This window comes from Haliaeetus leucocephalus, unplaced genomic scaffold (assembly GCF_000737465.1).
Source record: "Haliaeetus leucocephalus isolate CR32 unplaced genomic scaffold, Haliaeetus_leucocephalus-4.0 Scaffold143, whole genome shotgun sequence".
Classification (NCBI taxonomy): domain Eukaryota; kingdom Metazoa; phylum Chordata; class Aves; order Accipitriformes; family Accipitridae; genus Haliaeetus; species Haliaeetus leucocephalus.
The window spans coordinates 293,709-318,859 of record NW_010972579.1 but is presented as its reverse complement, the minus strand read 5'-3'; the positions used below and the strand labels follow the sequence as shown (position 1 = coordinate 318,859).

At 42.1% G+C, this 25,151-nt stretch overlaps 1 protein-coding gene across 2 annotated transcripts in view; it reads left to right on the top strand.

Moving 5' to 3' along the window:
* The window catches only part of PPP2R3A (protein phosphatase 2, regulatory subunit B'', alpha), a 48,541-nt gene extending 25,561 nt beyond the window's left edge, over positions 1 to 22,980 (top strand). Inside the window, exons 4-14 of one of the 2 annotated variants that reach the window (XM_010561143.1) lie at positions 1,748 to 1,850; positions 3,707 to 3,781; positions 9,150 to 9,236; positions 11,614 to 11,770; positions 13,868 to 13,916; positions 14,497 to 14,586; positions 15,561 to 15,740; positions 16,285 to 16,399; positions 18,078 to 18,184; positions 18,238 to 18,242; positions 22,532 to 22,906. In XM_010561143.1, the coding sequence (XP_010559445.1) occupies positions 1,748 to 1,850; positions 3,707 to 3,781; positions 9,150 to 9,236; positions 11,614 to 11,770; positions 13,868 to 13,916; positions 14,497 to 14,586; positions 15,561 to 15,740; positions 16,285 to 16,399; positions 18,078 to 18,184; positions 18,238 to 18,242; positions 22,532 to 22,617 (1,054 nt within the window). In that variant the 3' untranslated portion in view covers positions 22,618 to 22,906. Of the gene's footprint in view, positions 1 to 1,747; positions 1,851 to 3,706; positions 3,782 to 9,149; positions 9,237 to 11,613; positions 11,771 to 13,867; positions 13,917 to 14,496; positions 14,587 to 15,560; positions 15,741 to 16,280; positions 16,400 to 18,077; positions 18,185 to 18,237; positions 18,243 to 22,520 lie in introns of both variants that reach the window. The other variant, XM_010561142.1, reaches the window with a different exon arrangement.
* The last annotated feature ends 2,171 nt before the right edge of the window (positions 22,981 to 25,151 follow it).

The window sequence follows — 25,151 nt, the reverse complement described above, 5'->3', positions numbered from 1 at the left end:
ACTGATCAGTGAGTTCTTCTTGACACAGACTTTTTTCCTGCCTTAGGTTCCTCCAATTATTCCTAATTAATCCCTCCAGTGTGATACCACATATTGTCACTCCTCTGACTTTCCCATCCTACAGATACTTGCAGACTGTGGTCATGCCCTTCTTCTGTATTCTTTTAACCACGCCCTTTCCAAGCCAAGTTTTGTATGCTTTTCTCACTTTAATTGCTCTTTTAGAAAGACTTTTTTTCCCCTCCTCCTCCCCTCTGACAGTTACAAATGTTTTTCTGGAAACAGGATAGACAGAAAGAAATGTAGTCTTCCTGGTAAAGTTAGACTACAGCTATCTGAACACAGCATAACTTTAAAACGGGTATCTTTAATTGCTGATGCCTGTTTTTAAGCATCTTAGTAGGTGACCTGACTTTTCAAAATGCTACATGCTCACTGATCTCATTTGAAGTCAATAGGAATTGCTGGATATACAATATTTCTGAAAATCGGATCTTTTTTGTTTGTTGCTAAAACGTGGCTTTGTTTTAAAACATCATCTTTATGTGCCTGATTATTTTTATTTTTAAAAGCTAAAACATTAGCACCTCTTTTCTGCAGATGATTTAGAATGTGTCTGTTAATTGACAGTTAGCATGATATGAATGTGCAGCTAACAGGATTGCTTGTCAGCCATTAAATCTTTTTTCTTTTTTTTTTCCTGGAAGACTTGTTTAAAAAAAACTCTTTTTTTTTTAAAGTCTGCTTTTGTTAACAAGTGATGAAGCCAGAATTAGTGGCAAGCCAGTTAGTGTGATCTCTTCAGGAAAACTACAGGCATTTCAGTACTGTGTTTCAGTATATGTTCATACGCTTTCAGGAGAGGAGGGGGGTCAATAATGACTCATAGTATATAATAGTGCATTTATATTTACAGTTACTAAAGAATACAGGGAATTTTCTGAGTAATTTCTCATTTCCCTTACACTATATGAACAACTTAGTGTTTGATATATCAGAATGTTCTCTTCTGTTACAGGTATTCAGTAGTGATTTGGTAAATGTCATGAAGTTTCTGTTTTCATGAGTATTTCTTCTTTGGAGTGAATTAAGTGTTTGTGATACCTTTGACCAGGGTAGTATTTTGTATTAGAAGAAAGCAGAGACAAGAATCTGTGTCATAGATGCAAACTGTCAACCTAATGAGTTTACATGCTTCTCTAAATACTCAGTCCTACTAACTGTTTCATTAGGCTGTTCTCCAGGACTTCAGTGCACAGCAGCCAGCTGTGCCATAATTAACAAGGGATGCTCTTTTTTGCCTCTTGGGGAGTGATTTTTCTGGTTGAAAATTTAGTCACTGTAGTTTGGCAATATCCTCAAATATTAAAAAGGATTAAATTGGAGACCGTGTCTGTTATGGCATCCCATTAGGTTGATCCTGTTGACTTTGAATGAGATGAGCGAGCATACAGCATTTTGAAAAGTCAGGTTGCTTACTAAGGTGCTGTGGAATCAACGTAAGAACAGTCTTCAGTAAGAAACCTTGTTTACCACAGCAATGTTAACATGAAAAAAAGCTCCACTGGGTGGAAGTACCTTGGTGCTGCTGAAATATATTGAAGATGGGTGCTCTGGGGTTAACTTTGCATAATTCACAGTGTAAATGTATTGCATAACATGTGATAAGGCACTCCATACTCGATCTGTAGTTTGTGATTCTTCTGTGAGGGATAAAGTGGTTGGAGTAACTCTTCATCTCTCGTAGGATCCTATGTAACTGCCATGATGATGCATCCAGATTCACGTACCTTTTAGCAAAGCCTAGCTGTGACTACCTAGAACAGGAGGACTTCATCCTGCTTCTTCAGGTACCTGTAACAGCTCAGCAGTGAATGGATGGGGAAAGAGTGCTATGTTTATTTTATAACTTCTTTATTTTCATGTCTTTAAATGTTTACCAAGGGCATGCAGACCTTTGGTTTGAACAGCACCTGGGTGGGGTTTATTTTGGAGTGAACTATAAATAAGCATTTTAAGTGGACTATTTTGCATAAGTGCCAACCAGCTACATATCTTGCTAAAGTTGCTGAGGATTGTCGAAGCTTTATTTAGTCTCTTGTCTGTTATTAGGATTCGTATTTATCAGTGCCTGGTAACCAGGCTGAAATTTGCCCCATTTCTCTAGGTGCTTATTGGGAAAAATGCATGGTGCTGTTGATACTCAAGCACAACATAACAGCTTATTAGAAAAGTTGTAAAAGTTGCTTGACAAGACAGTTATAATTGCATTTGTCTAGCGAGACTACCAGATACAGTATCGTGGAAACCTTTGTGAAGAATTTTGCAGTTCCAGTTGTTCTGTATATGCCTCTACACCTGCTAGGGCACAAGTCTCACTGCTGATTTTTTTTTTTTCCTAATATTCAGGCTAAATCTGTGCATCCTGATTTCATTTCTTCCTTTTCCTTTTGTTCACATGTGATATTTTTAACAAAGCAAAGTATCATTCTTTAATTATTTGTGGCCATTTAGGCAGACTCTGCGTAGGTTTAGGGTTTCTTTATAGTTTCTCTGTAAATCAGGTCTATCTGCCCCTCTGATCATCTGTTGATACTTTTTCTGAGCTCTTCCAAATATCCCTAGATTTCTCACACTGCAAAACCTCTGTGGAGATGCTGCTTTGTGGAAAAAATTTGTGTCTGCGCTGGATGTTTCTGTGTCCCAAACAAAAGTGGGACTGTAATGGGTAAATTTTCTCATGTTCTTTTTCATCTTTTCTCCACTGGGCACATTGCCTTTCCTGATTGATTGCAGCTCTTCTTTTTAGCTACTGGTGCAATCAAAGGTATGTGCAGTATTGTTTGTCAGTCAACCAGAGACTAGCAATATTACACCATATTACACACCATCATATTAGACATGAAGTTAGACTGGCCAAAATTGGGTCATATCACACCCCTAAGGACACTCTGCTCTATCCATTTGTCATGTCATGGTATAGGCAAAGCAAAACTTTGAACACTTTTTTTAAAGGGTGGAGCAGTCAGACATGTAGAAATTACACAGACATTGATTCATACAGGTTCTGAACTGATTCATTCAGGATCTGAGCAGTTTCTTCACATTTTTGGTCATGCATTTCTTGGTAGATTTGGCATCATGAGCAAGTGTTTGGCTTACAAAAAGCTGATCTTGAGAAAGAGGCACCTCCACAGGTAGTTCAAGTAAATTTTGGAAAAGCACTGATCACATCTGTATGCATTCTGAGGCTCACAAGAGCTTTCATTGTTGCGGAGGACATAAATGTTAAGTTTCCCAACCTTTCAAGGAATGTTTATTTCTGATACCTACCTCTAATAAATGTTAATATCTTCAGTGAATGGAGGAAAAAAAAAAGATCTTGGAGAAGAGATAGTTGCATGGTCAGCTAACTAATTTTTTTGTCTCATTCAATGAAAATGAGTTTTCATCTACTCACTAACTCTCTTCCTTTGTTTTTCTGTCCTTAAGTAAATCAAAATGGCCCAACAGGTGCGTATTGCCCAGAAAATGTATTCTACTTATAATTCTAGAAGCTTCACTTTATAGATTAAAAGATGTCATTTCAGTTTTATTGTTAATGCTGCAAATACAGTTTCAAAAGTAATGGTTTGTAAACCAAACAACTTCTAAACATTAAAAGGAGAAGAAAATCTATTTCATTTTATTTGGTCTTTCCTTGCAGGATGTGGTGGAAACACATCCTGGCCTGACGTTCCTGAAGGATGCTCCGGAGTTCCATTCCCGGTATATTACGACGGTAGGCTGGGTCATTTGATCTCCTGTGACACTGCTGTACCAGCCCTCCCTTTCTGATTTGTCGCTGTTCCCATCAGCAAATCCTTCAGTTATTTCAAAAAATAGGTGTTTTTAATATTACTGGCAATTAGTTATTTTAAGAACTACTTCCAAAGAAAAAATGAATCTGCCTGTGTGTATAAGAGGTTATTCAAAAGCTTAATAATGATTCCTTCTGGTCTTAAGCAAATCTATAGAAACAACTGTTTTGGCCTTTAATCCTGATGAAAGAAAATGAGAGGTCCTTCTTTGGTCTTTAAGAGCTGCTATGTTACCCCTAATTCTGCTGGGCTGCTGAGACATGGAAGGCTGTATGTTTGAAGATTTCTGTCACTTAGGCATGGAGAATCTGTGATTGTTCCATGGTACAAAGCATCCATTGCACACAAGGGTCTACCATCCAACTCTCCTGCCTCTTGCTCTTGCCAGAAAACCTGTCTAGTCTTTCTGAGTCTCTGAGCTTTTGTGACTACTGTTTGTTGTTGGGTTTTGTTCTGTAGCTTTGTTCCAACTTTGCGGTCAGCAGTTAGACTGGTGCTTTATCTGAATAAGTTTGTACTTTTAAGCCTTTAGCTTGTCTCATGTTGGGTATGAATCTGAATAAAAGGTATAAATGTTAGGATGTTTTATCTCTGCAGACCTGATGGGAGCTGTATCCCAACAGGGCTCAAGGGCTTAAAGTTTCTCCTGTTTGCTTGCCAGGGTCTGCATGGGGCCAGCTGCACCACATACTGGCAGCTTGGAGATTACTGGCAGACACAGGCTTGTTCCTTTCCTATAAGAAGCAGATGGCAGAAAGATGCTGTTGCTCTGGGCAAATCCTGAACTGTCACAGTAATGTTCTATGAAAATGTATAACAAGAATCGATTTTAAATGTTTTAGATGCACTTGAACATGACAGTGAACATCAGTGTATTATCAATTTACTTAGTCCCCATGGAGCAAAACAACATATACGTTAAGCATAGTAACTGGCCAGAACAGGTGTAACAATGGCCAGAGAATTATGGAGGCACGTGAATGGGTGAGTGTGGAAGGTGTCTGTGGCACATGTACCCTGGTATTTGGTGTTTAAAGTACGTGGAGGGGTGAGAGCTGAAAGATTTAAGGTCATACTAGCTTTGGTTTCTGACTGCACTATCAACCAGTTGTTCTTTGCTGGTTTGCCAAAACCAGGACAGTGGGTCAAGATACAATGTGTGGTTGTCCTGGTGCTGGCTGTTGGGTGGTGACAAAGGCAGTTCTGTGCATCTGCCTTTCCAGGTTCCTCTTCTCAAGTTGCATGCTGTTCCTGTATTTTTCAGGGTCTAAAGCAGGGAATAAAGGCAAGAAACAAATGTCTTTGTAGAGTAATCACCAAAATGATCACCCTTGGTGTCCTGAAGCAGCAATTGCTGCACTTCCTAGACCTCGTCGCGGTGCAGTGCATGTTCTGGTCTGAGAGACCAGCTGTGTGAAGCTGATGTTCCACTTCAAGATAATTGAAGTGCAGGCTGCTACTAAAAAGGGAAACACCTTTTCCTTCCTCTCTCCTTTTCTACAACTTCCCTTGTGCCTCGGCAAGGTCCTGTGTGACCACCATAAAGCAGTCACAGAACTGGACCCTTCATGAGTACGTGAAGCTCCTCAATGCTCCTTGATCCTGCTTGTATCTCCACTGTGCTTTCCTACTTCAGTCTGGGCCTTTAGGCACCCTGACTCACAGTATTCTGACAGAGGTGGCTTCCTAGGCTTGTTCCCAGGCAGCCAAGAAACAGTGGTGCATGTGGTTGAGGCAAACGGTGTGTAGCAGTGAATCTTACAAAGCTGTGGTGTCCTTCACAGACTCCTTGCACTGGCAGGACGGTGCTGTTCTGGGTGTCTGTGCCGACAGACAGATTCCTTCTGAGCTCAGCATGTATGGCCTGGGCCAGATCACTGAGTTGGAGCAGAGCCAAGACCTTGGGAGACAGGCAGTCTGTGGGGTCAGGTTGTTCCCATCTGGAGTGGCAGTATTTGGCCCACTGCAGCAGTGGCTCTCCTCTGATACCAGGAGTTCCTATTTCTCACATCTCCTTTCACAGACAGTTTGGCATTTCTCTCTCTTTAATGCTACAAAATTCAGTGTTTCCACCAGGAAGTAATGAAGGAAACAGCTTTGTCCTTGGATTTTGAGACTACTTGGATCCTTTTGATCCCTTCAAGGTAGAGTGCCTTATACCTACTTACGGTGACAGAATACTGTATTTGCTGCCAGTGCAAGAATTACATTTTATATTTGTGTTGCAGATGAGGGCCGTGAGGAGACACTGGTTTTTGTGTTCATTGCTGGATACAGCATCACTTAGTTGAAATCGCCTGGAGAGTAAGGTAACAGTCTAGTATGGGTAAGATATGTATGCACGTTTCAGTTTTGGTTTTTTTGCCTATCTCTGCACCTTTTAGAGGTGCCTTTTGGATACAATAGGCTGTAATTTAATCTGTATCAGTATCTGTGAGCTGTTGTATTGCCAGTATACTAAACTACTTGTGTTTCTTTCAACAGAGGCCAACTCCTGAAGCTGATGAAGACAGTGCAAAATATCACATGGCATTTATTGTAAAAGCTTTAAAATGTGACTTCTCCCAGAATGTTCAAACAAGGCTCAGAGTTAGCACTGCATGCTGTTGTTGAAAAGCTGAGTCAACTAAAAACAACTTGGCAAAACATACTGCTTGTTGAAGAATGCTTCAGCTTATGCAGTATTACCAATGTGAATGTGTAAGGGGAGGATGGCCTACAGGGTTTAATAAAACTTTGTGGGTTTTTCCAGAAATGGTATTGCTTTTGTTCTTCTATGGGAAGATTGGGGAAAGGTCTAGAACTGACCCATCAATGGTTTGGGTCCTGGTGGTAGATTATATGAAGATAATGGGGAAATAGGAAGGGGCTCCCCCTTCCAAAGGCTTATGTACTGAATTCAGAATAAATAATATTCCATGCTGGCAAAAACAAAGCCAGTTATGGCTTTCAGTAAGGCATAACTGATGAGAGTGGCTTGAATGCTGCAAATCATCTCAGGCTGTGTAATTATGTTCTAGGATGTTTCCCAAATGCTTTTTCTGACAGCTTGGTTTTCACAACCTGGAAAAGGAGAGAAGTATTGATATTTTATACTGATATATACACTATGTACTATCCATTGAAACTGGACCATTATTTGAATAATAAGGCTTGCACTGAATGACCAGACATTGTAAAAAAGATGAGAAGAGATCCCATTTTACCTCTGCCTTATTTTTACAGCTAGGTGAGGAGAGAGCAGATGGAACATCTTTATCGGTATGGTCTGATAGAGGAACAGTTTCTTACGTGTCACAAACGGGGATATTTTGTTGTCTTGTCTTTTTGCTCTGCCTGCAGGGTAATAAAAATTGCTGGTTAGGAGTCTTTTTTGTGATTCTTGGGATTGTTATTTTTGAGTCCTTGGAATGGTGTGAAAACCCTGTATCTTTAAGAATTGCTACAAAGTTGTCAGGTGTGATAATGGCTTATGTATGAGGTGAGACCCACTTCAGTCTCTGAGCTGTTGTGCAGTCTGGAAGCAGAGGCCAAACAAAGTCCAAAAATAGAGTCAGGGCGGTGGCTGCCAGAGGCATTAAAGAAGAAACAAACATACAGTTTTTTCATTGTGCTTAAGACCAGAAAGGATCATTGTGATTACCTAGTCTGACCTCTTGGATTACACAGGCCATAGAACTTTGCTCAGTGACTCCTGAAGATAGGAGAGATTTGTTTGTTTGTTTGTTATTAATTGAATTGACACCCAACTTTATAAGGACATCAGTCTTTGAAGACTGGAGTGATAACGAGCCTGCAGTCTTTCTTTGGGCGTTGTCCCAGTGGTTAGTCAGTGGCAGTGTAAATGTGCATTCTTATCTCTCTGAATTAGGCTGATTTCAGCTTCTAGTTATGTATTTCATGAGAGACAAAAAGTCCTCCTGCTGTCCCACATCTCCCCATATAGGCTTTCAAGGAGCAGGATAGCTACCAATAGATGTCATATTCAGCTAAGTTGGATATATTAGTTCTCCAGGATACATTTTGAGTCGTCAAATCATTCTTGTGTCTCTGAATTATTTGTGCTCATCAGTATTTACTGTCTCCCTAAACTGTGTATCCTGTGAAGCAGATTGTTAGCAACAATCTCATACTTGGTTCCAGATCTGTTCTGGACTAATAACCAGCACGTGTGTGACTGAGTCAAAGCATGGCCCTTAAATGGTGATTACCTACTCGGAAGCTAGTTCTAGCTAAGAAACAAACCCATCCCATTTAATTTAATTGGATTAATCCCTATAATGTCCATGTTGTTGTGTAAAGTTAATTTTCTTGTTGGAATAGTGTGCACTATTAAGGTTTACCAAAAATTCTAGGATAATATGTCAACATCATGTCAGAGACATCAAAGGTTGGTTTGTACTAGGTTTGGTCGACAAGAACTATATTCCACAGATTTCAGTGCTGATAGTCAAATTAATTATATTTCTAATTTCTCTTGTTGAAGATGTTTATTAGTTGTTGTTTCCCTTGTTAAGTTTATTCTTGCATGTGCTTGATTACACATTTGTGTTTTCCCCACTTTGTGATAATGTTTGACAAGCTAACAAGGAGTGGACTACGAAGGGTTCGGCTTGCTTTTTTTAGGTACTTGGAAGTATACTCGCTCTCATACTGTGAACTGTTTCTCTTGGGTTCTCAGAAGTCTGTGCATTCCCTGCCATGCTTTTTACTCACTTTCACCAGAGGAAGATCAGTAAAGGAGACAAATGAGGTTAACACCTACCTAAGATAAATGCAGACAGATAGTCTCTTGCTTACTTTCATGGAGCCACCAAGAGGATGAGGCATTGTTAGAGACACAGTACATCAGACATCAATTGTGGCTTTCACTTAGATGTCCTCTTTCTTCTTCAAAAGTCCTGATTTTTTTTTTTTTCTGGTGCAGAACACTTTCAGTGGAGATCCATGTAAGCTAAAACCTGAAAAACTCAGTTTCAAAGTGATTCATCAGCACTTTGAACGTACTCCCTGACATAAGTGATGCATCTGCATGCTCAAAGATGTGAAGTAAGAGTAGTGAAAATAATTGCAGGGTTGAAATGGATAATACTGTTTCAGAAACAAATGTTACTTTCAGACTGCATGGTGAATTAAGGATAGTAGTATCTACAAAAAAGATCACAAAACAGTTTTCAAAAAGAATTCCCTTTCGGATGAGTGAATAAACAAAATACAGTTACTGCCTTTAAATTCCCAAACTAGTATATTTCAGGAGCTGATTTCAAGAGCACTGTTCATGTGTTGCAGGTTATACAGAGAATATTCTACACAGTCAATCGATCCTGGTCTGGGAAGATTACTCTAACAGAGCTGAGGAAAAGCAACTTCTTGCAAGTATGTTGGTTTCTGCCTGAACAAGATACAGAATGCATCATACCTTTGTTTCTATAGCTGTATACTATATAGTGAGGGAGCTGGGCTGTAGCGAGGTAGGCCAAATGATCAGTGCTGGAGCTAGTGGAGGAGTTGTGTCCGAGTTGAGATGAGAGAAGATGGGGAATTGGAGTAGCCAAGAGCGCACTGGTAGAAGATCAAGGGGCAACTGTGTACCTGAAGCTGCATCAAGCAGACTGGCTCTTGGCTCCTGATCTAGCCAAAGAGGAAGGAAAGCAAGACACAGCAGTGCACCTATGTTAAGTGGCTCCCTGAGAGCCAAGAATAGCTTCTGGATTGCCTACAATATGTGGTGGGTAGGACAGCCAATTTCCTGACTCCCAACCAGCAGTCAGCCCACTGACAGTTGGGCAGGCATGTTGTGCTGTGCAATTGCAAGACTGTGCCTCTCAGGAGCTGATTCCCACTTCTGCAGTAGACTTCTTCAGAAAGGTTAACGAATGAAGCTTAGTTCTTGTTACAATCCCTGTGATGTATCCTTACGTTGGGCAGAGGTTTCAGGATTTGGATCTCTGTTCTTGGTATACTTTGCCCAGAAGAGCACTAGGTTAAAACTGTCGAAGGCTGCTCAACTCCAGCCCAGCCTAAAAAGCCAGAAAGTCTTAAGGCTGTGAAGGGTTAAGGACTTGGCTAAAGCAGTGAGACTGCCCTACTGCATCCTGTTCTCCCTCCCAGATATAGTGTGCTGTGTTCCTCAAAAGCCTTAAGCATGAATTCATGCTTCTCCTCCTTTCAGACATCTTCTGCCTGACTGATCACATCAGCTAATGAAAAAAATCAGTGCTCCTTTGGATTGTCTCATGCCAGTCCAAGCCCTCTGATCCCAGTTCCTCCCTAACCTCTGTTATAAACAAATCTTCCCAACTTACCCTGCAACTTTATTCACTCATTTTCTCCCTTTATACACTCTTCCCCTTTTTTTAATTGCATACCTACTCTGCCTTTCATCTCCTGCAGCAGGGAGGTTCAGCTCTGGGACCATAATTTTGCTTGGTCAGCTCTTTGCTGTATGTGTAAATGGCATATTTTGGCATGAGCTATAAAAGGAAGAAAAATAGTTATTGAAAAACCTCCCCAAGTGATTAACATCTCTAAAGAAATGGAGAGACCCATGAAGACTCTGAAGAGGCTAATGAGTGATTGGCCGGAGGTTTTTAGACTTGAGTATCAGCAAGTCAGAGTAGTGCAGGTCTGGTGGTGCCATCCTGTTGTCCCTGCCTCAAACTTTACTGAACCTAGTGGATAGCGGGATGTGAGAGTTTTGCTGAGACTCAGTTGGGTTCCTTGGATGTGGAGATGACTGAAAGTTGATGGTGAACTATCAGTGCCTATGTATAGGATGGCATCTGTTTTTAGGGTTATGGGTAGAAGGGCCACTAAGCCTGCCTGCTTAGAGACACAACTCCCTGGGATAGCTCTTGGGCTGTTTTTCACCTCCTCCCTTCTGAGAGGCTGTGACGGCAGGGGAGGACAGACCTATAGCTCACTTGAGTTTGTTAGCTTTTTCATATTCCTGCAGCTGTAATTTATTAGACTGAAAAGGCTGTCTGGTGTCCCATGGCCTGAGCGCTAGGAGAAAGGCAAGCAGGGAGGTAGCACTGGTAAATGGCAATACTCTCCTGTCGATGGAAAGGCAGAATGGAGGGAATGACAGAGGTAGGTGTGAAGTGGGAATGAAACAAGGACATTGTCGCTAAATGTTTTCTAACAAGGCATGTTAACGGATGTCATGGTTGGAAATCTGTCTAAGCCTCCCAGTTAAACCAGACTAATTCCTGTTAGGGACAGCCCAGAAGAATCAGTGTGATTGGTTTGATCTGCTTGGGATCCATCACTCCTTCCCCAGTCCAGGCTGGAGTAAGACTCAGTTTTGCCCTTTGGGAGCCAGGCAAGGATGTGTGATATGTAAAGTTAAATCTCAGTTCCTGTGGAGAGCTGTGGACTTGCTGCTGTAAATGGTTCTAAGAGTCCCTGGTGCAGGTCAGAAATGTTTTACAAATAATGGATCCCAGCTGAGACAGCAGTTGCATTCTTGTTTCTCTGCCTCATTCTTTGCTATACCTGAAAATTAGCAGAAATTGTTCATGGAAGTGGCAGAAATATTGTGCATACGTGTGCTAACCAGGATAGCCAAGCCAGATGCTCTATAAGTGCCTATTAAGGAATGCAGCAACAAAATCTATAGGGGAGAAAGGCTGCGTTTTGGATTAGCTCTCAGAGCAGCGTTCACCCAACTTCCACAGAGGTTGGAGGACTTCAGCTGCTGAACTGCCTCTTTGTGTAGGTTTAACTTCGCACTTTATATGTACTCTTTCAGACTCTTGCTCTCTTGGAAGAAGAGGATGACATAAATCAGATCACAGATTATTTCTCCTATGAGCACTTCTATGTTATATACTGTAAATTCTGGGAGCTGGACACTGATCATGATCTTTACATCAGCCAGAAGGATCTGGCTAGGTACAGTGATCAAGGTATGCTGCCTGCAAGCTGTGGTGGGATGAAGGGAATTGTTGAAAATAGAATGTTCCCACTAAAGAGTAAAGCCTGGCTTTAATTTGGTTAATTTGATGCCTCAGAAAAATTTACATGGAGCTATCCATCTCTTACACAAATGGTGATTTACAGAACCAGTTGTAGGGGCTTAGAGAGAAATGCAGTACACACTATTTTCTGCATGAGTAGCTAGAGAGGGAGCTTCTGTTCGTGTGTGGGTCATTGCCAGAAGGACAAGCTAAAATAATGTCTTGAAACTTGCTCATTATTTTCTAAGGGTTTTGCAGGAACTTGGAAGTAGGAACAAGAAGGACAAGCCCATGTGAACTTCAAAGATTGCTGAAGTGCAGTCTAGTTATGCGTGAGAGAAATTCCAGAGTCCATTGAAGCTTGGTGAATTCCAGTTTGCAAATGCACTATGGAGAATATCTCTTGAGTTCAGTGTGGAAGTCCTTTCCACAAGTTGAGCAGATGCTATGAGTTTTCTAAGGTTCAAGGGCCGTGGATAAGTTAGTGGAATGCAAATCTACAAAGGGCTAAAAAATCCAAATGCACTTGTTCTGTATACATTGTGCTAGATGGAGGCACTCAGGTCGGCTCTTTTTAGGATTATCCATGTTCTGAGAGCATGATACATCTATGTGCTAACCTGTTAGGACTCATGATGTAATGTCTTGGGAAAGAGCTTGAGCTATTGACCAGCATGTTTAATCCTGAAGACGCAGCCTTCTTGAATTCTTTTGTGTGGTTGCTGCACTTTTTGGGAAAGAGGTCTGGCATCTAGAATCAGATATGGGGAAACAGGATATTTGGACACATGTCACTGGAGGTGGCAGGAAAGGTGATGGGTGTGGTAAGGTGTTGTAGTGTGTAGGGCTACAGGGATCTGGAGGTGTGACAAGTTGTCAGGCATTGCTGGAACTCTGGGGATGAGGACAACATTTTGTAGGAGCCAAGATCCTAGTGGGCTGAAGAAGAAAGAAGAAAAGGGGTGTGAGAATGACAATGCTGTAGGTATGTGTCTGTGTCAGAGTGGTGTGGTGGCCCACGTGTTCTGAGCGCAGGCATTTATGGGAAGGCCATGGGGGTTCTGGGTGAGTGTGGCAGTCACAGGGGTCAGGAGCGTTGATAATAGGGCTGGATGAGGTGAGAGTGGAGGAGTGCCTGACTTAGGATAGGTGGTACGGGAGACTTGGTCCCTGCTGGGAGGCTGGGGTGTGGGGATGGAGTACTTGCACAGGAGGCTTGAGAGCACTGGGTGCTGGAGAGCTAAAGATAGAAGGGGTGCTGTGGGCAGGGTGAAGGGGAGAAGCTATCAGTGCAGTGGTACAGCAGCCTGTCAGCACTATGTCAGGGGAATTTGAGGTGTGGTGCAGGTTGGGTCTGCCTGGCTGGTGTGTCAGAAGTGTGCCAGGACTACAGAAGTGATGGAGAACGTGTAGAAGGAGCTAGGGTGGAGGTCTAAAGGAAGTGTGTCAGCAGCCTGGGAGGGTGAAGTCAGTGTTCAAATCGTGCTCAAGACTGGTACTTCCTGCTCGGCTGGTGTGTCTCTGCCATAACAATCTATCCCACACATTTCCTGGCTGGCAAAGCCCTCCCGCTCGCCTAAAACGATGCTTGTTTTTCATTGTCCTTCCCTGCAGCACGATTGCCACAGCTTCTGCTCTGCTAAGAAGTGTTTTGTAGGGATTTGATGTGTGATTTTTGCTTGATAACTGAACTTTTGCAATACATGCTGAAATAATCTCTTATCAGCAGGATTTGCTTGTGTGACAAATCCTACTGCAGCAAAGTAGGAGTAACCCTGCCCATGTCCAAGAATCCAGATAATACACAGTTGCCATATTTGTGTGGAAATATGGTGTTTGGGAGCATACAAAGGCAGACACACTGTGAGAGTCAGCTTTGTTTTTTACAAAATGTCACTAAACAGAGACCAGTGAAGTTGTTAGACAGGCAATGTAGAGCATTCTTCTAGCAATAGGAAGTGGCTTTGTGTGGATTCAGCATAAACAACTGATTGTAGTTATTCCTGTGACCTGTAGCTTCATTTTCTCTGTTTTCTTTGTTTCCAGCTTTATCTAACAGGATTATTGAGCGAATATTCAGCGGCGCTGTGGTGAGGTGAGGAATAGCATACTGGTTGGGGATAGAAGTGAAGAGAATTTCTGTCAGGCTGATGAGAAATGCAAGATACTCTCAAAAATCCCCACTGATCAGAATGGTTCCCAACATGGTGCTCCAGCTGGAGCTGCCTGAAAATGGAGTGAGACTTCTGGGTATCTTAAGAAAACAAATTAAAAAATCCCATAGGATGACCACCTATAGACCTTACTGTAGAACAAGCTGGGCATAGCCGGAGGTAACATGCAAGCACTATGTGTTTGTGCCCCACAGTGGCACAGGGATAGCTGGAGAGCACTGCTTTAAAGTCTTCGAAAAGTAAAACAATGCAGCACTTGTGGGAGGGGATGTGGTAGGTGAGCCTCAGCTCTGGAGTGACAGCAAGGCAGCAAATGCTGTGCCTGTGGGGAAGCGCACAAGGACTGGTGCTGCAGAGTGCAGGGAGTACAGGCTAAATGGGTGACAATGCCCCATTTTCTCTCACCAGTGATTTGGGGTTTTTGAAAAATCTGATAACATTCTGAGTATTTAGGAGCCTTGTGATTTGTTGTTTGGGTTTTTTTTCTCACGTGTCTTCCAGAGGCAATGAAGTTCAAAAGGAAGGCCGCATGAGCTATGCTGATTTTGTGTGGCTCCTGATTTCAGAGGAAGACAAAAGGAGTGCTACAAGGTCTGACTGATTTCTGTGTCTTAGTCGAAGTATTGAGATGAGCAGATAAGATTATAGCAACTTCTGTGACCTACCACTTTCTACAAGAGACGGCAGCTTGGGTTCCTGTGATTATCAGGAAGAAAGCAACTTACTGTCAACGTTTGGTCAAATCATTTGCCTTTCTTGAGGAGAAATTGTGTAGAAGCAGAGTTTTCTTGTAATGTTAAATGTCTTGGTAGTCACCAATCCCTTTGGTTACCCCATGCCATGAAGCACTGGCTCTAGGGATACACCCATGAGATATTTGCAGCAGATAGGCATGTTCCCTTCATGCATGTAGTAAGTGTGTAAGAAGGATTTGTAGGGAAACTTCACTGTGTCACCTTGTAAATGCCTGTGTGCCTCGTTTGTACAGCTGGTGGGAGACTATTGTGCAGGGCCGAACTAGATCTGCACATGATTATTAGGACAAGGAATCTTATGAGTAAAAATCAGAAGAATTCATAAATGCAGGGTTGGACTATCCAGAGTTGAAGGGAGGATGTAGACTGCAACTGCCTGAAAGCATTGCCTTCTTTATAAAGCAGTAGAGGAAATAAGTGCATACCATGCCTGCTCATCACTCACCAGGGTCACTCAGGGACAGCCAGTGTCGTGGGTTCAGAGTTGGTTGTATTTGGCCAACTTTTGCTGCTGAATCAGACAGGGACACCCTAACCTACGTGACCCAGTTGAGCTGCGGCACAGTGGACACTTGCTACAGCTACCAGGTGAAACGGGTCATGAGCACAGCTGTGCTCAGAAGCTACGTAGGTGATTAACAGGAGATGCCTCTTGAGTGTTGGCCTGTGTTCATCCCTGGTTTTATGTCTGCCTTTGGGCAGAAGAGCATTAGAGGATGAGGGAAGGGGAATGTGCATTGCTGCAATCTCTGCTGTATGGATTTCCTAGTGCAGTGCTGTGCTTTCACTAGTCCTGTCTCCTTTTCCTAGCATTGAGTACTGGTTTCGGTGCATGGACCTGGATGGGGATGGAGTGCTCTCCATGTATGAACTGGAGTACTTTTATGAGGAGCAATGTGAGCGGATGGAAGTGATGGGCATAGAACCACTGCCATTTCATGACTTGCTGTGTCAGATGCTTGATCTTGTTAAGCCAGAGACAGAAGGTAAGTCCTGCTTAATGGGAGTTTCCATCCTCTTTGATCTATAGTGGATTGAGAAAGTAATGTCACTGTGAAACCTGTCTATAGGTAGAGCCATGTGTTAGAATCACAGGGCTGAAATTACTGCTCAAGGACAAGGTCTGAACAGTGGCTATTGTGCCATAATTTTATGCATCAGGAGGTTTGAAAACTAAAACAAGAGACCTTGTGAATTAACTTGCTGGAACTGGAGCAAGAAGTCTTGTATATTCCAGCTGTGGGATGCACTGACAGTCTAGATTATGAAACTGGACCATCCCCATTCACATTCTTTAATATTTCACAGGAATGTGAAAGACTTCTATATGTATGTGAGATCTAAGCCTAATAAACATACCCATTTATTGAACAATGTTAAAAACCTTGACTGACTTGGGAAGAAATTTTGAAATATTTTAGCATACTGGTGTTATAATTAAAACTTTGCTAAGACTGACAAGAAACAGGTCCAGTCTCTCATTAAGTAAGAACTCAGTAGCACAATAATGTGGGGGGTTTTTTTCTGTAGGAAGAGTAACCCTACGAGACCTGAAGAGGTGCAGAATGGCTCATGTGTTCTACAACACCTTCTTCAATTTAGAGAAATATCTGGACAATGAACAGAGGGATCCCTTTGCAGTGCAAAAGGTATAAATCACCTCTATTTCTAAACACAGGCTTTCTCAAACCCATCTTTGGAATGCTACTGGATGTAGGGAAAATCCAACTGTATATAAGAAAATGTTTTTCACAAGTAGGCCAGTCAAACACTGGAACAGGTTGCCCAGAGAGGTTGTGCAGCTTCTATTATTGGAGGTTTTCAAGATGTGACTGGAGAAAGCCATGAGCCCCCTGATCTGACCTCATAGCAAACCCTGATTTGAGTAGAGGCTGGGACTAGAGACCTCCTGGGTCTCTTCCAACACAGGTTATACTGCTATGATTTGGTTGCCATCACTGATCCTACTACACGAGCACTGGCAGTGCAGTGTGTGATTTGAGAGAGAATGACTGGAGCTTGCTGAGTTGCACTGATTCAGCAGGCTGAAAGAGGGGTCTCAGCTGCACTAGAAGGGAACCTGGTTTGCTCAGTTTAGAAAGGAGCTGTGAGATTCAGAACTTGGATCTCATTTGTCTCTTCCTGTCCCCTACACAGCTGCAGTCATAAATAAGTAGGCTACATGTGAAGACTCATTAAACGTCTGGGTTGGAGTCTGATCCTTAAAACAGCACTAGCAATTTTCCATAGCCTAAACAGAACCAGAGACAGACCTTCTTTGCAATATAGAGGCTGAGGCAGATGAAGCACCAGCTCTGTGATCAGGCCACACATGGGGCAGACTAGATGGAAGGTTTGGATGTTGCAGATTGTGCCTAGTTATCAGCCTGGCTGTGCTGTCAATCATCCTCCTCTCTTCCCAAGCAGAAAAAATACAGGAGGAGATTGCGGCTTTTGTATTTTGCAGCTGTTGCTCACCACTAACTGTGGGATGTTCAGAGACTTGAGTTTTGTCAGCTGTTGGTGTAAAGTCCCTCACTTCTGGCTCCCCTTGCATATCCAGTGAAACCAGATGTGACTAGAGCTTAAAGACTATCTCCCAGAAGCCTCTTGTCTGGTCAAAGTACAGTAAAGTGGAGAGGATGCCAAAACCAACTCTGGTTCCCTCCCAGCTGTTCCCACATAACCTACAAGAGGAACTTTGTGGTTCCATGATTCAAGGCTTAAATATATGCCAAGCCAGAACCACCCTATTTTTTTGTTTGTTTGTTTAAATTGGATCATCATAAGGGCACTCAAGTGGGGCCACGGGGGATAACTTATTTTCCCCATCTTATAGTAAATGGCAGAGGGCCAAATGTTTGTAAGGATGTTTTTCTGTAACCTTCTCTCAAACTTGCCCAAACATAGCAAACTGTGAAGAGTTCCTCAAAAGATCAGTTACAATTAACATTTAATTAAAGATTTTAAATCACTGAGTTCTTTAACCAATTACAAAGCACACAGATGCAGGGCTCGCTGAGCTAGAGCAAAGAAAATGTGTGGTTATTAATGTTCAGCATTTCTGAAATGAAGCAGGCTCAGTTCCTTTGCAGCTCAGGTCACACACTGAGCTTTGTAGACTAAGGGATGTATTTTTTCATAGTAATTTCTGTGCAGATGTTAAAATAGTTTAAGATAATTATGAATCTTTAAGGCAATTTTTGACTAGCTGTTTCTATACAGTTGTTTACTATTCCTAGAATTGCTGTTTCAGATGTTTAGACCTATTGTAAACAGCTGTAGAGAGGTATGGCCATAGTGTGCTTGACTGTCTGATCTCTTTAGGACATTGAAAATGATGGCCCTGAACCCTCTGACTGGGATAGATATGCTGCTGAAGAGTATGAGATTCTTGTGGCTGAGGAGTCTGGGAACGAACAGTTACAAGAAGGGTAAGCATAGGCATTGCACTGCCCTGGGAGCACGCTGTTTGGCTCCAGCTGAGGTTTAGTAGGAGCATGTGGATGCCACTTTTAACAGAGGTAGTGGATTAGTGGACTTATCGTTTGGACTCAACACTGGAGCATGTGAAGCCTGAAGCAGTTGCTCCAAAAGGCACTATTGGTGTATTTGTCACAATGGGCTTCTTTGTGGGCAGCCGTTTGAGTCAGCTACACATGCTGCAGTAACGAAGATAGCTGGGGAAAAAGGACAAAGCCTTTTTCTTTTGGCAACCATACAAAGAAATAGATCAAATGACTTCTGCTAGTCTTGGCCATATATTGACCACGTCACACTATCATAGTTTAGAAGCTGTAGCTCCGTTACATTTATTATACCTAGTGGAGGCTTTCTTTAGTCAAACAATTTTACTTTCTGCCAAACTTTGTCTGTTTGTCTGTGCTCTTTATAAGCTGCATTTCAACATTTTCATTCATGTACTAAGTTTGTTGAGGCTCTTTCTTTAAAACACTGTTGGTTTCTGCAATACCTACACTCATTTTTGCAGCCTTCTATAAAATTATGGACAGACATTCTAGCTATCCTTAAAGTCAATGAATTTAGGCAGAGCAGTTGGTCCAGAAGCTCTCTGTGTGCAAGGGCTTCCTGCAGAGGCTCCTAATGGAGACTCAGTATAATTATCTTTTAGATTTGTGTCTGTGTTAGTATCTTCTTGAGATTATTTCTCTGGAAGTCTCCAGGTTAATATAACAAACATCCAAAGAATGCTTACCCCATGTTAATCTTGCATGATTCAGGATTTCATCCATTCTTGAACAGTATTTGTAGAGCCATAAAGTAAGAGTACTGAGAAGATTGCATAATTTTCAAAACTTCCCACACTGGAAATTGCTTGGGATAACAGTAGCACCTACTAATTAGCCACAGAGATTTGTAAAGCTATTGAGAGCTATGTTTCCATCTCCCTGTGATGTGCATCCAAACAGCTATGGGTTATTCCCTCATCTCGTTTGAGCTGCCTTGCCTTTTTGTGGCCTTCACAATGGAATATGAGGTAACACAGAATGGAAGATAAAATTGCTGTTTCCCTGCAGCTGCTTTGCAACACCTGTGTCCTCAGCCCAGAAAAGAAATAGGAGTCTGCCATAAAAGCTTTGCAGGACCATGAATCCCCTAACTCACCAAAACCAGAGGAAAACTGGCAGGTGATGTCAGATTTTTGAAGTCTGTCTGAAACAGCTCTGAGTCCTCCTGTAAAGAGCATGTCAGCAACCTTGCTGCTTGCTTTTAAGAGCCCCTGAAAAGCACTGTAGTCATGGCAGCACGATTAGATCTCATTTGTGGAGCATAGCAACAGACCACTCAGGAAAAAAGGAAGGGAAAAAGAAAAACAAAGAGTTGGATGTCCAGACAAATTTGCCAGAAACGGGCATTGAGTTTTTGCACATACATTATCTGTGCTGTCCTTTGGGGATGACAGAAACAGGGAGCAGCGACAAAACCAAGACAATTTATGACCTCTATGAGAGACCTGAAGTTTTTTGGCTAAGTTAGCTGGCAGAATCTGAAATCTGGTATTTGTCTTATTAATACATTTGAAAATAACCATCATTCAGCAATCACAGGTAAATTAGTAGGTGTGTACCACATTTGTGACTTAGCCCTGTTCATAGCTTCTCTGGATGGAAGGTTTCTAAAACCAGTGACTGCGTCTGGCTGTCTGCAGGCTTGCCCATGAGAGAGTACTGCTCCTGGAGGAGGAATCTCATCAACACATAGCACATACTCAGAGTGACTTCAAGGATGCTGTCACTCTACTGAAAACTACAGTCACCAAAAATAAGAGAAAGATGTTGTCTTGCTCAAGACAACAATGAAGCATCATGTTTCACTGGAAGCTTAAGCTGATCTGAACACTTCTCAGCTATGCTCTGCTTTATACATCTGTGTATGAGATTCAGTGAAAAGAGTCTGTTCCCTGGTGAATGTATACACACGTTGTTGTTTGAAAGCAGAACCAATAATTGAATCTGACCAACACAAGCTCTTAATGCAGATATAAGCATTGGTTTTGCAGAAATCCTTTCCTGTAGTCCAGGCTGTGGCCTGCCTGGCAGAAGTGGGCACCACTTTGTTCACTGTTGCAGAAACCAGTTTCAGCCAGCTGATGTACGTGGAAGCCACAATTGCCTTCATGCAAAGAGATCTTTCTCCACAGGAAGAGAAATAAGGAGGAAGAGGCCATCTTTTATCAGCTGCTGATAGGAAAGAATCCCCTTCAACCTGAGCAAGAAGGAGTGAGGGCACAATGCAGAGCAATCCTGCTCAGAGGTGGATAGGTGGGACAAAGACACAGGATCAGGTGATGGTTTAGGCAGCTTAGACCATTTTTCTTGTCTCCCTCAAGTCAGCTGATGGCTCAGTTGTTCACTTTCATGAACCCAACAGCATAAGGAAGGGAAAGGGGGAAGAAGTACATTGCTGAACAAAATGTGACAAAATGTGTTTGCCAGAAGGAAGGACGAAGAATTTCCTGGAGTAATTTGCCTTCTCTGAACAAGCTAGAATTGCCATGCTTGAGTCTTGAGGAATGGGTGTTTAATCTACACGAGCCCATACGTGTATTTATGGGACTGTGAAGTCATGAAACTGGCCTGGAAGGAGAGAAGGTGATTATCTTTAGTGCTCATCTCGTGGAAGAGCTGTTCCTTGGATGCTTCCTCGCCATAAAGGTGGAAAGCATTTAAGGAGCAAAAGAGTGCAGGGGAAAAGTAACTCTTGTGGAAAGGACAATGGGAAGCCTGTTTTGAAGCAGACATGAGAAGGTTTAGTCCAGAAGCAAAAGGCACCAGAAAAAATATTACAATGGAGCTCCAAGTGCTGGTGAATGTGCAAGATAAATAATACAGGAAAGAGGTCACATTCTATGTATAGGAAAAAAAAGAAGAAAACTAACAGAGGTTGGTAAAACTGAAGGAAGAGGGGACACAAAAGGACCACTCCTAAGAACAGCATTTAAATGGAAATAAAAAGTTTTCCTCAGCTGCATCATCTTGAACCAAGAAGACATTAGAGAAACTGAGGTATGTACAAACATGCACAGTCCATTCCCAGGTAGGGGAGGCGGGGCCATGCAGACTCCAGACAGGTACTGCTTAAGCAAAAAGTGTGCATATTGTGTACTTTTTGGTATCCCTGCATGTATGATCAGAACAGTTATTGGTGTAGGATCCAGACATTTGTTTCCCTTCTCACACTTATGCAAGGATCCAGAAGGTGGCAGAATTACTAAGCAGGTGCTTTTCTTTGTGGAAGAGATGATGAAAATGTTGTCCAGGAAAATCTCTATGCTATTTGTCTCTTCTTCACATAGGGATCACCAGACTATGGCATAGAATCCTCGCCACAGCAGGACATACATACTGACAGGCTCCCAAGGATTTGCTGTGCCTGCATATGGGTTAGTGAAGGGGAAAACAGCACAAGAAGTGGTACACAATTCTTTCTTGGTACCATCCGTGCTGGGGTATCAAAGGAGTTAACCTTCTTGCAGCCCAGTTTACCACAGAACAAACTAGAGCTATTCCTGTGCTTGCCGTTGGAACATGTGCTGCAACGTTTCCTTCATAAGCAGCATTGCTTTCAGAACAAAAGGAAGAATTTTAATTTCATGGGTGCCCTGAGAAACTAACCTGTAGTGTGCTGAGACTGGAGGGAAAACATCATTACTCACGAAATGAGAGCACAGAAGCCAACCAGCCCGAATAGTGCAACTGGCTGGAGTTGAGAATTCACAGCCAAACCTCCTCAGGCCACAAATGCTAAGATCTGGCTGTTAAACTTCAAAACAAGTGAGAGAGGAACATAACAGTGTGGCCACAATTGTTCTTCTGTGGATGTCAAAACATATCCTAAGCCAGAAGATGCTTTGGAAACCAGGTGTTTTTGGGCAAGTCTGAGCAAGCCAAATCTCCTCTAGGGCCTGGATGCATGGCTGGATGACTTTATTTCTACACTGAACTATTAAGGCTACTGTGAGCTACTGACAATTGTTACTGAAACTGGATTCAAATTTTATAATGCTGAACACTAGTGAAAAGCTGTTCCGGAACTTACAAATGAGGATGGATGGGAGCACAAAATCATGTCAGCTGTCAGAATACTGATTACTACTGCACTGTTTTCAATGCCTTATAAATAGCCTGCTCGAGGTTAACATCTTGCACGCTACTGTATATTAGCCAACTGTTTTAGTAGCTACTGAAATAACCTGAAAACGCTTTCACCAAAATACAGCTTTTAAAGACATACCTTTTATCTTTGCAGATCATTTGAAGACGACTATGACACAGATGAAGTCTTATCTCCCCCTGAAACTGGGGACAAGTCAGACAAACTAGTTATCTCAGATCTTTCAGCATAGAGAAATGGAAGACACTTAATCAATATCTTTCAAACTGGATAGCATTCAGTCCCAAGACACTTAGGGATTTTTCTTCAATCCGTCATTGGAGCAATGTGCTTTATTTTGTACACTGTAACTTCAGAACCCTTTTTTTCTCTTCCTGTGTAATTGCAATAAGGTAATTTCTATAAAAAGGCTTTTTACAATGTGTTATTGTGCATGCTCATTAAAAATGGTGATTGCACTTTGCTTCATTTATATATAAATTCTGTTATGTCCCCAGATGTGCAATAAATGCCAGCATCTAATGATTAACTGTACCAACTGCATGCAACATCTACAGTGGTTGTTTCTCAGTCAGTTCAGTCCTGTGCCATTCTGTCCCCTCGACTTTATACCGGGAGTGACAAAAGAGCTGCCAAATTAACTTAATTTAAATGTATGTCTAGAAATCTCTTCAAACACAAGTCACAATGAAGTTCTCTTTTTTTTCTTAGTGTCCTGGAAACCAAGGCAACATGCTTGCACTTGGGGAGAGTGAAGTCCTCTTTTGTGCTTTAAACCACAAGCTCTTAGCGTTAATAGAGGACATATTTGTATGAATATGTGGACAGTTAAAGCACTACATGATGTAATGTTTCTCTAAGACTGAGATATAGTTAACATTGCTACACATTCTTCTGCGCATAAGAGGCTCTTCCTCAGCTAGTGTTTTGTCTCTGTAGAAGTAGTTTCTAGCATATTAACAAAAAAAAATATGCTGTTCAGCTGGTGTGATGAAACTGCTGTGTCTTGTGTGCACCAGTTCCGTCCATTGCCTGTGTTGTTCTTCTCTCTTGTATTGCTAACCTGTAGCCTTCTCCAAGAGACTAAGCTGAGATAATGAAGAAAAAACCCAACCCTAACCTAGTGTGCTAAATTTCTGTTACCAGAGGGATCCTTTAACTGGTAAAGGAATTGGGCTGTAATATTGCCAAAAATTTATTTTCGCCCATGAAGTAGGCCCCTGTCTCAGAGAGGAAACACTGTAACTAATGAATTCTTGCTTTAGGTGCAAAATTAAACTGACCTTCCCCATAGAATCACAGCTGGTGTCTCTAGTAATAGCACACACTCTGCTGCTGGAGCTGTTGCTCCTCCTTGCCAACTAGCAGCTGTCGTGATTCAGTACAGAGGCAATTATAATGTGTTCTTACCAGTCCTCAATTTTAGCCATCTTAGATACACAAATAGATCTGGTACTTACTTTCTCCAGCTTGGGACAGGTTTCAGCTGTCATATTTTATTTCAACTATCATAATTGCACCGACATATTTAATGTCTGGTTGGTATGTATACACTGTATTTCCTCTTACCTCACTAAGAATATGAAAACATGCCTCCCCAGGACATCCCTGCGTGAATCCCTGCCAGAATACCTGAGAGACAACTCCCAGTGCCAGGATCAGATCTCCAAGCAGGCACCTCCTTGCCTGCACTAAAGGCAGAACCCATCCAGTTAATAGATAACTGGTGTATACACACACGCACTATTAGCCTGGTGCATTTTGTACATACAGATAACTAGCACAATGGAACATTAATCCATAGATGATACCTCTAAGTGTTAATAACCAAATTGAGTAATCAGCTGATCACTACAATGCAGCTTCAACTTTTCCAGGAGCCTTTGAAGCATAACGCCTGCCTCCCGATGCCCAGGTGGGATATACTGCGGCCTTGTTGAGGTTAGTAACTGTCTCCTCAGGATCAAAATCTGAAAGAGAGGAAGTTTTCAGTTGCACTGGGCTTGGAGATCTGTTTTCTTTTCCTTGATCAAAGCTGCTATTTTATCCAGATACATATACACACCCCAGGATCCTGGATTTGGTATTTGGGAATTTTCTGGATGCCTAGGTTATTAGCAAAGGCACTGCAAGGTAACTTCCTTTCCATAATACAAGATGTAAGCAGGGAGCACTCTAACCAAACCAGGATAAGCCTCTTTGAATGCAGCAAGCACACAAGAGTGGCTCTGTTCAACATTGGGGTATTTGAATCGCATCTTCATCATCACTATAACCTTGAGAGGAAAAGCTCTACTGGGGAAGATTCCACAAAGGCCCAAATGCAGAAGAAACTAGGAAATTACTGCAGAAATGAACATAGGATGGAAGTTGCACAACCACTAATTGTAACCAGCTCTGTCCCCTTTTTACCGGAAAGAACCTAGACAAAGCAGTTCACAGGTTTTCTTCACTGTCTGGGTCCAGAGTGGCCTTTTACTCTGAGTTTGATGAAGTTTTACATCTCTCCAAAGGCAAAGGTTCCTCAAAGGAGCAAGAAGAACCTGACCCCATTTTAGGCTGAAATTGAACCTTCGTGTTATTTCAGCATTGATAGCTTTTAAACTCCATAAGCAGCAGTACTGGAATGTCCAGTTTGCCAGTTATATAAAGCCTCATTTCAGAATAACTTAGGGATTGTCTCTGTAAGGTTTTAACCTGGGATAGCCCTTGCACCTCAAAGAAAAGAAGCTCTTGCAGTGCTGTACAGAATAGTAGAATAATTCA